General features: G+C 40.0%; 1 protein-coding gene across 1 annotated transcript in view; it reads right to left on the bottom strand.

Annotated features, from left to right (window-relative positions):
• The window catches only part of EIF2AK3 (eukaryotic translation initiation factor 2 alpha kinase 3), a 42553-nt gene that overhangs the window by 10299 nt on the left and 16849 nt on the right, over positions 1–15405 (bottom strand). Inside the window, exons 3-12 of the mRNA XM_048304127.1 lie at positions 10316–10510; positions 8538–8668; positions 6601–6835; positions 6184–6346; positions 5165–5302; positions 4548–4670; positions 3777–3997; positions 3334–3446; positions 2176–2298; positions 773–922 (exon numbers count right to left, since the gene is read on the bottom strand). Coding sequence (XP_048160084.1) covers positions 773–922; positions 2176–2298; positions 3334–3446; positions 3777–3997; positions 4548–4670; positions 5165–5302; positions 6184–6346; positions 6601–6835; positions 8538–8668; positions 10316–10510 — 1592 coding nt within the window. The remainder of the gene's footprint in view (positions 1–772; positions 923–2175; positions 2299–3333; positions 3447–3776; positions 3998–4547; positions 4671–5164; positions 5303–6183; positions 6347–6600; positions 6836–8537; positions 8669–10315; positions 10511–15405) is intronic.

Below are 15405 nucleotides of genomic sequence, written 5' to 3'. Positions count from 1 at the left end.
TCCCAATGTGCAATCAGGCTCATCTTCAGTTTGAAAAAATCCAGCCCTTTGGAACACGCATTGCAAGGACTATTTAAAGTGCCTTGGAAGAATTACAGCTGTGAAATGTTAATTTGATGCCTGAAATATAAAGGTTGCTGTATTCTAAAAACTGCGAGGCATGTTAAGAGGTTATTATGAAACCACCCAACAGCCTTGTATTAGGCCTTATTCTATAAATGCCAACATACACCCACTTTTTCCTCTCTCTTCACATTCTCTAACTCCTTCATCTAATTTTCCATTTTTAACCTACTTCTACCAAGCTTCACAAATCGTCACTGACTATCCCTCATGCATTTCTGCTGAAATAAATTCATTGAAGCCTTGGAGTACTGTATCAGGTCCATCTAACCCAAGACAATGAAGAGGAAGAAAGCAGTAGAAAGGAACAAAGAAGGCAGAGATGCCGAAGTTTGAAACTGAATCACAGCAGCAATGCTCCAACTTTCTAACCACCGAAAGATTCAGTTACACAAGTTCAACTAAGAACCACGTGATGTCTCCTAAGCTGAAAGAAGGACCTTAAAACAAGAGAGCCCACATAAACTGAGAGACACTGTGCAGAAGGGTGATTTATTTGTACTTTGTTCAATTGAAAATTTGACAGGCCAAGTTAACAACCATCTCTTTCCTACATAGTCTCTCCATCTTCCTGGATCCTCTACCAGTGTTCCAGCTCTCTTGACATACAATCTCAAATTCAATTGTTAAAAAGACCCCCACGAGTTACCTTTCATCTTTTAACCACTGCTCATCCATCTTCTCCTGCCATCTCTCAGGGGGAGCTTCCAGCCATGCGTTGAAATACCGAACAATTCCTGGATGCTCAAGCTTAGCCAAAGCCTTGACTTCCCTCATCACCTTTTCACGAGCCAGCTCTCTATGGTTTGGGGTGAGGAGAACAAGAAACACAGTCACAAAAAGCAACAGCACAACACAAAAATTTCTGCAAAGGAATTTAATCAAAGCTGGCCCAGTATACACCAGGCCAGCAGCATTGCTTTTCACGTAAAACCAAAAATATGTCTTAAATTCCCCAGAGTAACTCCTTTATCTCAGAAGTGTGGAGGAGCAGTATGTGCTCATAATGGGTCAGTATTTAGTCTTCCCTTTTTCACATAATTATATGCAGCAAAAACAAGAAGAAAAAGTTCATCTTCCTCTCAACTGTTCTCAAGGATAGAAAAAAAGATTACTAAACAGCAGTATTCTACAGGGATGTAGAAGACACTGACACAAAAGACAGCAACACCAGAGTTTTTTTATTTTTTGTTTTTTTTTTGTTTTTTTGTTTTTTAATTGCCAATAGGTAAGGAGATTGCATAAGGACTAGTTCTGTTCTGTGGACAGGAAAGCAGGCAGCCTCCTGTCTTACTGAAGGAATTTATCTCTCTTTATAAGACTGTAACTGGATCAAATAAAGTCTGAAGGTTTTATTTATGGCTTTGAATATGCTTGGAAATAGAATTTAGGCTACCTTAAATTTCTGAACAAAACCTTTAATCTTAAATAGTCATGCTTATTTAACACATTCAAAAAAACAGTAATTCTAGATTTCATAGCTTTACCCCCTCCCTCTTGCTGTTCTAACTTGAGATTTCCAGAAGCAGTGTCTCCCATCTCCCACTAAAAGGAAGTGCTGCAAGCTCTGGGTAGGGCAATTCAGCAGCATGGCTTGACCACCTATGACTGAGAGAAAAGGTAGGGGTTGTGGGACCAGAAAATTAAACAAAGGGGCAAATGGAGTCAAGAAAGTAGGTGAAGGAGAGAGAAAAGAAAGAGGAGGTGGAATAGGAAAGGCAAGGAAAGGAAGGAGAGAAGCACATTAACAGCACTACAATAACTGGTCCTGCTAGCAAAGGCTCTATTCATCAAGGAAATCAAGGGAATCCCCACGGAGCAGCATCCTCACAAGATCTGCTATGCAAGTGTTTTAGCCAAGCAGGTCACCTCTGCTGGGATTGCATATGCCAAATTCTCTGTGCCAAAACTCAGACAGCCCCCCAATTAAAAAGTATGTCATTCATCCTAATGAAGTATCTGGGAAATCAGTTCAGGAGCAGATGGTTCCGTGTAGGATGAGATCCCATCATTCATTCATTACTTCTGTGTCCCAGCAAACCCATTTATCACCTGTTGGGCAGTCGGATCCTTTTGATGGCATAGTTGCAGTCATCTACTTTATTTCTGGCTTCAAAAACCACTCCAAAACCTCCTCGACCCAGACACTGAATTGGTTCAAAATCTGTCAGATATCTGGGAACAGAGGGATGTAAGGGAGGGATAGAAGAAGGGACAGAGGATGGAGGGGGGAAATGAATTAGTATAGATAGAAAAATAAAGCCATTTATGACCATGACTGAAGTAGTTCTGTGCAGGCAAAACATGTTGAAGGACTTGAAGATTTTCTTATTTTTCCCTCTCACCCACTGCGGCAGTCAGATGGCTCCCTATCTATGAAATGGCCAGTTGCTGATTACGTATTTATGCAGAGTCTATCACAGGCCAGCAGGATTCATTCTGCATGCACTGAACAACTGAAGAGGCTTTTCAGAATACCAGGTTGCTTGCCTACTGGATCAGGAGGATATAGCCCACGTTTCTATAGCTGAGTACTTTTGAAATCATGATTTGCCTTTAACCCTACCCCAAGTAACTGTTTCTGCAACCAGTCCTTCTAAACATCCCATCCAAAACATCACTGTTCCTAAATATCATTGCTTTTCTTACTCCTCCTCATTTTAAACACTCCAGTTTTTACTTTCATTGAGTTAAAAATGTACAGGAAATGGTCACATTTACTCTGGAGCATAATGACACACCCCTATTAAGCCTTCTGTCTTAACCAACTCCTCTGTAAAACTAATAAAGGTTTTATTTCAAGTATAGATTGCTTATTCTGCAGAGTATATAAAATGTCATCTGTTTCCATCTGCAACCGCCTTTTTCTGCCTTACACCATAAACACAGGAACAGATGGAGTAAACACTGATTAAGACCTACAAGGATCAATCTCCCATTTTGCATATCAGCAAGAAGTATGAGAACAATATTTTTGATCACATATAGTCTGTTGACTCTCTGGAATTTCTGAGACTAATCATAACTGCAATAACCCGTGAGTAATGGGGTCACAGAGTCCTTTGTGCCAGTTACTGATTATCCTGCAAAGTCAGAGGACTGGGAGTTCCTAGGTAAGAACAGGTGAACACCTACTCCTTCTATCTCCAGATACTATTAGTAGCCACACTGATTAAACACCCTGTTTATGTTGTGTTGAACAGACCTCACCTTGACACATATCCAGAGTTCTTGGCATCACTCCAGCTGTTGTCTTTAATGTCTCCACCAGTGGGCTCATACTTACAATCAGTCTGACACTGTGTTTCAGACTCCTTCCGCAGCTAACAAGGGTTTCCAAAACAAGAACAAAACAAACAAATAAACAAAATCAGCTCCTTGAGTGTCTGAGACTGGTTTGTACCCCAGATATGGCATTAAATAAATATCTCCAGACACGTCAGAAGCAGTCTAATCTGCTTGCTGAAGCAGTTAAGCAAATTGTATGCGGCAGCTGGCAGCCTTCACACACAGATTAAACAATAAATTTAGGCTTTTGATTTTGTGATCTCATTAGTTATTAACTTATTAATATTACTCATTGCAGACTCCAGACTGAAAGAAACAGCTAAAATAATATATTCTGTATTTGGTATTCAGAAAAAAATACTTACTCTGCTGTAAGGGTGGGGATGGAAGAGCTTGCGTACGATAAAAGTTGTGGCCACAATACAAAATACAATGGTGCCAACAATTTCTTTCCACCAGTGAAGCAGAAGAACAGGATCCTTTTTGCGAATGTTCTTGTAATTTGTGTCATCAAAAAATCGAACCGTGATCTGGTTGCTACGTTTATTTCTCTCCCTCTTGTAGTAGGGTAAGTAATAACCATTATCTGTGTATAAAACACACAAAGAGAACACAGATTTGTTTGTAGGTATCTACAAAACAATTCTGGCTTCTCATTAATAGGTCTCCTCAACAGACATGGGCTGTTTTTATTTCCACACCCCATGACTTTAAATGGCACACAAGCAAATTCAGTTAATCAAGGCTGCAAACAGCAACTAGGTCTCCCTAGCTTTAAACGAGAATAGATTCCATATGGAAAACTTTTGATAACCATCCTGAGTCTCCAGCACTGTCAGTAAATTCTGAAAAAAGTAATTCCCAATTCCACTCCAAACAACTCTCAGTGGCAATGGCAGCACACACAACAGCTCTGCAGTAGCAGCTCCTGGCACTTTGTTGTGCATTATGTGGCAATAATTGTACCTACATTGCAATCTGGAAATCCTAGTTTGGGCAATAATTTCCTATTTCATTGAATGTTAGAAAACTCCACATATTTAAGGTCAAACAAATGGTCATTTACTGAATTTCACAGGCAATAAATGGGTAAACCTGGCTATTTGAAACACTTCAAAGTTTGGAACTTCACCTACCATATGGGTACTGCAGCACTGACAGTGCTCCATTGCTGTATTCCTCATGAGAATACTTGTCATTGCTGAGACACTTATCAAACTCATCAGAGCCCACCAACACTGGAGTCCTGGAAGGGGAATCTAAGCATAGAAAAGACACAATTTTCCAAGCTCAATTGTCTGTAAAATTCTGTTCTCATATTAATTTAAAGAGAACTCCAATTGCATCATCTTACAAAATGCATCTTGGATCAGACCATGAGAAGCAAACTTCATAGAAGGAAACATTAAGAAAGGTACTTTAAGGTAACAGTTACTTAACAATTCCCCCCCTTGACAAGTCAATTCACTAATATTCACATCACTGCAAAAAACTTCCTCCTTTTGTTGAAAAATTTGATTGAGAAGATCCAACATTTCATGATGAAAAAAGACCCTGTCAAATCCATCAGAAAAGAAAACAGACATTAAGCATTTAATTAGAAAAAAATAAACACTTAATAAAGCACAGAGAGAGCTCCTGAAGTAGTTTACAGCTGGAGGCATTAGACTAGTTTGAAACATACTGGAAATCAGAAAGATGTCCTGTCTTTTCTGAGCTAAGGTAATCAATGAAACTCTGAATTGTTACTTACGGATTAAAGGTTTCCATTTGATTTTGGGAAGAGGAATAATTGCATTATCGTTCCTGGATTCCAGAGCCTTTGGGTTGGTTGGGAATTTCTCAGAAATTCTGACTGATGATTGAAGATACAGCTGGCCCCTGAACATACCTAAGTAATAAACAAGGAAGCATATTAGTCTTTAGATTTGGTTCTCTTCACCCCTGGAAAAAAACTGCTTAGTCAAAATACATGGTTAAAAGCATTTCTGAAAATATTCCTTCATATTCTGAGAACTTGAGATACTGACTCTGATTGCTAAGCTGGATGAATTCAAGTAATATCTTCCCTCTGTTCTAGGAAAGCAAGTGTTCAGGACATCTCATTTTTACTGCTGGAGTGCTGGTGCTACAGGAAAATGCCAGAAATTTTTAAGAGCTACAAAGCAGTTTGGGATTTGCATAGGTAAGACCTCTTCCAAGCTTCCTACTCTGGTTAATGCTGCACAAAACAGCCATTACCAGGAAGGCTGGAACAACCTGGCTTCTTCCTGATGTTATTCTCTATCTGTTACTCTAACCACTAACTGGAAAGTTACAAGATGTAAGGACTTAGAGAAGAAGGCTAAGGCAAACCTAGTCTTAGAAAACCAAAGCACATTTGCCTCCCAGAGACAGACAGCTGAGGAGAAGGACCTTGAGCCACTCTATTTCAAATTGTCACAAACCATATCCAATGAATTCTGACAGCTGGATGAAAACTAAGCCATGAAAAATCTTATCTGAATTTTCTTCACAGTAAGTTACTGCAATCAGTGTACAAATTAATGGGCAATTAAACTGCCTTGTTAGCTGTAAACCTGTCCTTTCCAGTTTCAAGACTTTCAGTCATCTCCACTGTACTGAAACTATAACGCAGTGGACATTTCAGAACCAAAATGGAAAAGATTTATGGGTTTGAAATCTACCAGTACAAAAAGATCTGCTTTAGTACAACCTCAACAGAGGAATTAATAATGTGTACTGCAGAAAATGCTGCAGTTGGTGTCTCACCCAAATAGACACTGGATTCTGTGGCCCCTCTGGCAGCTTCCACAAGATCTTCTTCATCTTCCAGCACCTCATTATTTGCTGTGTAACTCGTGTCATCAAACAGACTGATTGGAATTACTTTGCCATCCTTAAGTAGCCATGCAGAAGCAATTGGAGTGCAAAACTGAAGGGGAGAGAGACAATTGGAAAATTAATGTTTTATTAACGAGCTATTAAATAAGAAAAATGGAAAACAATGTGCTTAAATTCCTTGTTTAAATTTTTGTAACAGATGCAGCAGCTCAAAGTCAGAACTTTAGTTTAAAAATTACAAGCAGATGCGTGCTCCTTTACAAAGACAGTGCCTGAAACCAAAGATGAAAGACATCTTCAAAACTTCTGCTTTTGTGGTATTTAATATTCTGTCTTTTTCCTTACCTGGTATTCCCATTCCAGATGTCCTCCTCGTCTGTTAAAAGCCATCACCTTCCAATCAGCCACCGAGACCTTTATCACTGTGTCTTTCATCATAGCTTCCTGCTCCTCCACATCTGAAATAATTTTTGTTTCTTCTTTGTTCATAGTTGATTTAAAATTGCTCTCAATGTATCCGGCTCTAGTTTCAATATCTGGGACATAGCGCAGCTCAAAGTGACCAACACTGAAATTCCACCTCAAAGAAAAAGAAAAAACCTTTGCAGAAACAACTTTTATATTCCAAGGTAGTCCCAAGTCCTCTGTGCAGAAGATTTCTAAAGTGAATTACCTATATTTGGCTCATATTTTCACAGTAAACTCTCAGACTGTCAAATGAACAAAACTGTACCAGGAGGGGAGTGCTAATCCAGAACACAAACCAAACAAGCTGAGAAATCTTGCCCAACATGACGGGTGAACTGAGAAAAAAGCTGGTGAAGTAGGGCCAATGGCACTAAAGGTTTAGTGTATGAAGAGGGAAATTAAAATCATCAAGTACTACAGTTGAGTCTGCTTAATAGGAAAACATTCTGTAGCTCATGAAAGCAGTAAGTACAAAGCTTTTAGGAAGCAGCATTCTAAGATATATTTCTCTTCACTAATAAAGTGGATTTAATTGGAAACATGAGATTTTTCAAACTGAGAAAGGGAAAATGCTTCTTTTGTTTAATCCTTCATATAACGTAACACAGATCCCTCGACAGGTACTTCATGAAACCAGGACTGCTCATGTCCCATAGGTTAACACTAATAAAAGACAAGTGTATAATGAAATGCGTAAGCAGCACAGCTTTCTTGCACAGCAAAAAACTCTTCAATTCTTGTAAACCACCAAAGATACAGACAGGAAAAGCACGGCAAGTTTGTGTATTGGACAGCATGAAAGGGTAAATATTTCTTCAACAATATATTTGGGTACCCAAAGTTTCTTATCAGTCTGGCAACCACCAGGAGCCCAACCTGGCTCCTTAAAGAATTTACACCCTTATGGTAAAAGTTTGGCATATTTTATATACTCAGTCTATTTATTAAAAATGTTTCTTTCTCTGGATTAAAACCCCAGATGTATCCTATCCAATCCATGTCACCAGGATAGCATCTCTGTTTCTCACCACAAAGACAGGAGGATTCTGGTACACAAGACTAAATTCTATGGTTTTGACATACCTCTCCTGGCTAATATCTGTCTCCAAGAAACACAGAATCCAACATTTATCCTCTCAGACATCTGATCTGTTAATCTACTGAGTTCTCATTAGATTCTCTCTGATAGGCTACAAATTCACAACCTGTCACATCCTGCTGCAAACAGAAGAGGGAGCAGGGGAACAGGGAATAACTCGTTCTCCATTAAGTTGCTGGGCAGTTACTGTATCTATGTATAAAACCCAGCTTTTTAAGTCTGTATTTTATGAAGTGTGTTTGGGGCTTTTTTTCCAGTAGAATACATGTCTGTAATTTTACAAAAATCTTGATGTATTAAAACTTCAACGTGACAGCATTAGGAAAATCACAGATTGAATCAGTTTCTACAGCTTGGAAAGAACAGACCATCTACATTATGGAATGAACAACATAAATTTAGGAATGATTTAAAAGATCAACTTAAAATGAAAGCTTAAGACATCAAGTATAAACCCCCTCTCTCCCAGTGACAGTTACCATTAGTAGGTAAAGAACTTAAAAGTGAGTAGGTTTTAAGAAGACTTTTGAACTATCTCCTCTTGTACAAAAGCAACAGCTAGAACAAACATTATAGTGCCATTTGCCTTGTGCACTAGAGCAGTGACAAACTCTTCTGAGGTGAGCAAGGACAAGGGAAGCGGCTGTCATTTGATTTCTGTCTTTTCTGTCTCACCATCTCTGTGGGACCATTCCTGAACAGTTCTCAGACTCACTTTTCATTGCCACTGCGTGGCCCCACAGCTCGGACGGTTTTCTGTGTTCGATGCAGCAGGAGGGTCTCCTCCTGCTCCGTCTCCTCGTCGTCCCAGCGGCGGCAGCCCACGGCTGAGCAGATGTACTTCACCTGCCGGACAATGTGAAACTTCAAAACATGTGCAACTTCAAAACAAATGTAATCAACAGCAATATTCAAAGCTAACAATCCTCACAGCCTGCTCTTGGCTCGAAGGCAACTCGGAACTAAGTGACTTTAGATGTTTGACTGGAGAGATGTTGAAAAGCCTGGTTTAAGAGATAACGGCTTTTCAGAACTAAAACTTTCAAAGGATTCTAGAAAGTTTACACACTGTGGTATTTTAACTACCATTTGACTATATTTTGCATGTACTTCTAACAGAAAGAAATCTGAGCTCTCTCTTTTCCCACTATTTCTATGGACATCAAAAGAACATTCCTACAAGACCCACAGCATAATTCTGCTTTCATGTCATATTTGCCTCAGCATAACTATCAGCTTCAAATGAAGTACTATTGATTTATATAAAATATCACAAAGCCTTTCCCCTTTGCCTTGTCAGCTATTAAAAGGAAAAGAAAACCTTAATGAACTCTCACAGTCACACAGACTTGCCAACAGTCCCAATCTCAAACAGAATTTGCATTATATGGGCAATGACAGAGAGATGAAACTGCCCAAACTTTTAAGAAGGAAGAGTCAGGCACTATTTCCTCTAAGAAGCAGCTTTGCTACTGTGAGTATAAGCCAGGAATCAAAACAGAAATGAAAATTTCCTCTTCTGAGCACTGCAGGAGGAGGAGCCTATTGGTGCACAGAGCCCTCTGCTACCAGTCAGGAAATCAAAAGGAATTAATGAACTCTGGTTTGCTCTTTATCATTAGTGATGACTACACCAGACCATAGAAGTGTTCTGCATTAAAATGTATGGCGAAAATGAAAAAAACACCCCACCCTGATTTTGTTGAAAACAAACATTGGGAACTTTAAAGGTTTTTAACTGAATCTATTTCTTAACTTGTTTTAAAATGCAACAACGTTTCTGAACCAGTAAATGTCTGTTCGTCACTACACAAAGTATCAACAAACACTTCAATGTTATCTGACATTTAACTGAACTTTTACAAATGACTTTAAAATAGAAGAACTTCTTCTGATAGTAACACACTGACAACAACTGAAAGTCCTTAACTTTTGCATATGTTGAATTTTTTCTTTTCTCATTAGTTCTGAAAAATCTGAAATTAGTTGTAAAAAAAGTGTCACCTAAAGCATTAATTGATACACAGTGAGCTGAACTGCAAAGTCTACTTCAAGCAGAGCCAGATGATAAAGCTGAACTCCTCTCCTACAGAAAGGGGTCATCCTTCTTATCCTCTCACTCAGCTCTGGTGACAAACCCCCTGCCGGTTCCTTGTGCTGGCTCTGGCACTCCCCAACCCCTTGCTACAGCTAACCCAGCACAAAACTAATCCAATAAAAAGTGAACAGTGCTCTTCTGGGCAAGCAAATGGTGAGACAAGGGTTAAAGCCAGCACAAGGGATAGAGCAGGAGCTCCTAGGCAGGAGGAGATTGCAGTGAGGGGCTCATCCATGCCACCCACTCCAGCCCACTGCATCTGCAGCCCAAGAAGCTCAGGTTCTGCCCCTTGGTGCCCTGCAGTTGTACACTTGAGGCTGCAGCACAGTTTAAACCTCAGGAGCTACATGTTTGCTCGAAACACACAGACACAAAGCACCTTTTCAGGTTCTTACCTTCCCTGAATAGGAGCTCAGCCCATAGGTGGTCAAAGACTTTCCCCCAACTAAGACAACGTCCTCGCCGAATTTGTAGGATGACTCAAGAAGAGATTCAACCGTGAAAGGAACGGCTTCCATGCTCTCTCGATCCCGATCCCACTGGAAGAGGTCCCCATCCAAGGAAGGGATAATCATCTTATTTCCAAACACCTAAAATAATTGAAGGTTAGCTATGATTTAACCATAATTTTATCAAAACACACAGACCACAAATGGAAACAGAAATGCTGTATAAGCAAGTCCAGTGCATTATCCTCCAGTGTCCTAATGGTTCTGTATTTCAGAGTCCTATTTTTCAAAGTTATACTGAAGACAGAAAACTTCAGGCATTCAAATCAAATCCATATTTCACTATTCTTAGTTAAAAAACAGTTCAGTGTGTGACACTTCTTCAAAACATTTGAAAGCTCGATGACTTGACAGGTTTCATCCAAAACTGCAGAAAATATGATGTGGGTTGAAGCATTCTCAAAGAGACAGGCACTGGTTAAAGTGCAAAGTAAAGTTTTGCAGATTACTTGTGATAGTTTCAAGATAGTGGAATTTTAAAAGAACAACTGAGGCTGTTTTCACAATGAATGACTATTCCAGAATATCCAACATCCAACTTTCTGTAAAGCAGAGGGAGCAATTATCACTGAGATCAAAGCTCACATTTCACCTCTGCCTCTCCAGACAGTTAAATCTGACTTCTCCTCAGAATTTCTTATCTTTAAGCACACTGTTCCTTTAAAAATTGCCTGGCTTTTCCCTAAACACACAAGTAAAAAAAAAAAATCTTCACTGGATACAATATTTCATCCATTACACTGAGATTTTCACGGAGATCCTAGTTCGGAAGTATGAGTCATTGTCAACGAGTACTAAGGGACTTATTAAGAAACTCATTATCAGCATGATGGACCATAACTAATGCTGTGGAGCCACAGTGGCTGTGCCCATCAAGAACAGTGAGAAACTGTAATCCACATAATCTTAGCTTCTGAGGATATGGATTAACATGGGAGATTTTAGCGCGTTTTCAGAACCCCTATCCATTTGGGCAGTATCCTACAACGTAATTACATTAAATTTGGATACTTGACACATTAGGAATTAAAGACTGCTTCTGGTACATGTGTATTAGTCACTTTGAAAAAAATATTTCTGCTCAGACTCCAAGGCAAGGCACAGATGTGTATTACAAAGTAATACAAAACATGCAGAAGGTTTCTGGTTGTTTTTACTTCTGGAGCCACTGTGAGGATCTGAAACCACATCTTCTGCATGATTCAAATTCCATACATCATGGGACTTTTTATTCCTCTAACTGGGTCACAGTCAAGCAAACAGCATTAAGCAAAGTTGGGATTCACCTAAACAGGGAGGGAGAGACAGATGTTGTAGATGTGTGCATGTCATGACTAATATCTCCTCTTACACTGTTCGACAGACCTCATTCAAACAGAAAATTCAAGTGAGTTACCCAACAATGCTGGTATTTAAGATCCCTAAAGGATCCAATACCAATGCTTTCCAGCTTTGAAAAGCCTCATGATGACAGACAATTAAAATAAAAACTCCTCTCAGGAGCACAATGTGTAATTGAAGAGATGATAAAAATAAACCCCTGAGATTAGCTGTGAAGCTCTTTACAAAGCAAAACTAGGTGTGTTCTTTCCCTCTCAGATATTTACCTTATGGCAATAAAGGCCAAACATCCTGGAAAAGACATTGCATGTGATACACAAATGTTGCATTATGGCCTCCTATTGGGGAGGAAAAATAAACACACACAGAGAAATAAACCAACAAAAAAGAAAATATTCCAGTGTGGGGTGTCATTTGTAGAGATCACCTGATCGGTGGACAAATAAAGCAAATAAATAAGGTTTATATAAACATTTATATTCAAGAGCAACCTTGTGGTCTTGAGAAACAAAAGGCTGGGAAGATTTGGAAAAGAACTTTTTAAAACCAAAATGCCAGTGCCGAAGTTGCAGCTGTAACCATGGTGGAAGTACCTTGTTAAAACATTCAACACAGAGGAGTAATACCACAGAATATTTCTGTAATATATTCTTTCAGAAGCCCGTAATAATTCTGATGACAACTTTTCACCTGTGCAGCTGTTACTTTGCATTAACAAATCCTCTGAATGGATCTGCACATGATCCATATACATGCAAGTAGTGTGAAGGCCCATGCCAGTATGAGATGTTCTGCTACAAGGGTTGGAGACCACCCACGGTTTGTGAAGAAAAGAGACAGTGGTGTAAACTGCCCAGGAATTGCTGCTGAGCAAGGAAGACTCCCTCTGGGCAACTGCAAGCTCTGGGAACAGCATGACACACATCACCTTAAGTGCCTGCCCTGTCCCAAAGCTCTTGCTCCAGGGCCTGAGTAGGAAATTTTCCACCAGCAAAACAACACACACACATTGGCCATTTCTAAGAACCACACCGAAATTTCCAAGATGCATGAAGCTGACTCAGCAACACAGACCTGTATACTCCCAATATATGGATCAAATCAGGTCATGGCTTTGAAAATTCCCTGACAGTGGGTCACTGCCTGCTTGACTGTTAAAACCTCAGTCCCCATAAGCTGCAGAGGACAGATGCCACTTGGTCAGCTCTGCTGATCACCTGTCCATGCTCCCAACCTTGAGGGCATCCACTGGAGCAGCACGTCCTAGGCGACATTGGGAGGGGAAAGCTGAGAAAAGACACAACTGCTGTCCATGAACACATCACGAAAGGGAGCACAGGCAGCAGGAAGGGCTGCTGCAGTGAAGGACAATGCCAGAGTAGGAGTGCATAAGGTTAAACTGACCCTAAGTGCAAGTGAGACATTTGGGTTACTAACCATCACAAATGAGGTATTTCACTAGAGAAACAGAACAGGAAAAAAAATCACCTTATTTTAAGATGACTCTATCTATAAGTGAATTACATGACACGGTGCTGACAAGAGACAGCACCTGATTACCACGAAGGTCTTCTTTTAACAAAATAGCTGTATTTGAAGAATGGGGCGGGTATGCAAATGTGCCCCTTGCAGGTGCCCGCATACATGTGTAACAAAAGGCATTTGTGGCCACTTGTGGTGACATCTGTTTTCAAAAGAGCAGCTCACCCAGAGGCTTAGGAAGGTCATTAATAACAACAACTGTCTGAATTATGCAGCTCATTCTCTAGTACATCAGAAGCAGAAAAGGGACTTTCCTTGAAAGTACTAGCAACTAGCATCGGCATGCAGCTCAGGTAAAGGAATGACATCACCCTGTATCTCAAAAGCATTACCTCATCTCCTAATCCAAGGAGTGAGTCACCCAGGCAGTCAGCTGCAAATCTCTTGGCACAGAAAATGTAGGTTACCACGATGCACTTACACATTCCTCTGATCTGTCAACGTAAATAGCTATTTGTTCGGCTTCACTGGTCAGCAATATGGCACATAATTGTTAAGTGGCTCGTCTTTCAGGAGTAACACTTAAAAAAAGCCCCCACATTAACTATGGAGCCCTAAACGAGCCGCTGCTCTTTTGCTCATTAAGAGTTTGCAGCCCAAGTTCTCCATTGGCTCTGCGCGGGGTGCTGCAGCCCTATCAGCGGCGCGGGCTGCGCAATCTCCAGGCCGACGGGTGAGGTAATGCAGTTTCTAAAAAGCCTCCACAAAAAAGCAAAAAGGCATAACGATCCGGAATGGCATACGCTTCCAGGGAATTTGCTGTCTAGACTCTTTACTGGAAAGGAGGGCACCGTACGGCAGGTGCCACGGCAGGTTGATCGGCGCAGGAAGCCGCTGATTTATAGTGGTGGAGAGAAGAGAAAAAGAAAGGGAAAAATTGTGTAAACAGAGATCAAAACAAGCTGAAGTACTAAAGCTTCCAGGAGCTGTTTAACAGCAAGTGTGACATTCTACCCCGTTCCTAACACTCTTTATCATCTAAAGCAAAAATCAAGCTTGCTCACGTGCAGACACATCTGAGCCAAGTCTGGTGCCAAAACAGTCAATATTATTGTTTACAGATGGGCTGGACTATCTACTAACTCCAAGGAAATAACCAAGCACAAGTGAAATATTTTTCTTAAAATAGGATTTTATGTCTTTATGTTTTTCTAACACTTCTGCTTGTAGTTTTCAAACCTTACTGTTACTATAAGATGCAAGAACTTCATTCCAGTTACTAATTAACTAAGACCAACCTACATGATCTTAAATGATAAGGGTACCAGTTTTTTTCTCTCTATAATTATCCCTACAATAGGATCACTGTAACAAACAGGATCAAAGCCAACATCAAGCACGCTCTTATAAAGCTACTTCTCACTGAGAACTATGTCTTTTAAGCCTCTTTAAAATTAATCTAGGCAACATATTAAAAGTCACATATGGCAGCTTTATTCTGAAGGATAGAAACAAGAGTCTGCACAAAGAAATCTGGGAAAGAGAAAAGCAAGCTGGTATGCTCCACATTAAAAAAAACCCAAACAAATTAAAAACACAAACCCACAGACAGTAACACAGGTATCTCCCTACTGTAAATGTTTACAGATTTTTCAGGTGATATAGATATATATATAGATACATGCACACACAATTTTTGAGATGTCCCTAGTTTGGGCTGGTCTGGAACTGATTTATTGTCTACTCTTTTTTGCTATGCATGCAGGAAGGTTATCTGCACAGATCCACGGGTTTATGACTACCTTCCAATAGAAGAGGTTATTTCTCCTCTTCACCTTAGATTTCAGGATGCTGATTCATCTGTTTTGCCTCCAGCTACCTGCAGAAATCCTGAAGCACAGGGCACTACAAGGATGACAGTGTACTGTTACGAACAGGCAAACCCTAATCAAACAGCAGCACACTGGGATGAAGGGGCCAACCAGAGTGTTCGAACTTCTGCAAGGCCTACAACATCCCCACTTCCTTAAGAGAACAAAGACCCAGACATGAGTACAATCTTTTGAAAAACAAAGGCTGTTGAGATATTCTACTGCCTAAAGCACTGCTAAAAGAGCAAAATATTCTTCAAAACATACAGTGCTGTTCAACCA

Source organism: Corvus hawaiiensis, chromosome 5, assembly GCF_020740725.1.
Source record: "Corvus hawaiiensis isolate bCorHaw1 chromosome 5, bCorHaw1.pri.cur, whole genome shotgun sequence".
In the NCBI taxonomy this organism is placed as follows: Eukaryota; Metazoa; Chordata; class Aves; order Passeriformes; family Corvidae; genus Corvus; species Corvus hawaiiensis.
Note: the sequence above shows the minus strand (reverse complement) of the source record. Positions and strands in the feature narration are given on the sequence as shown.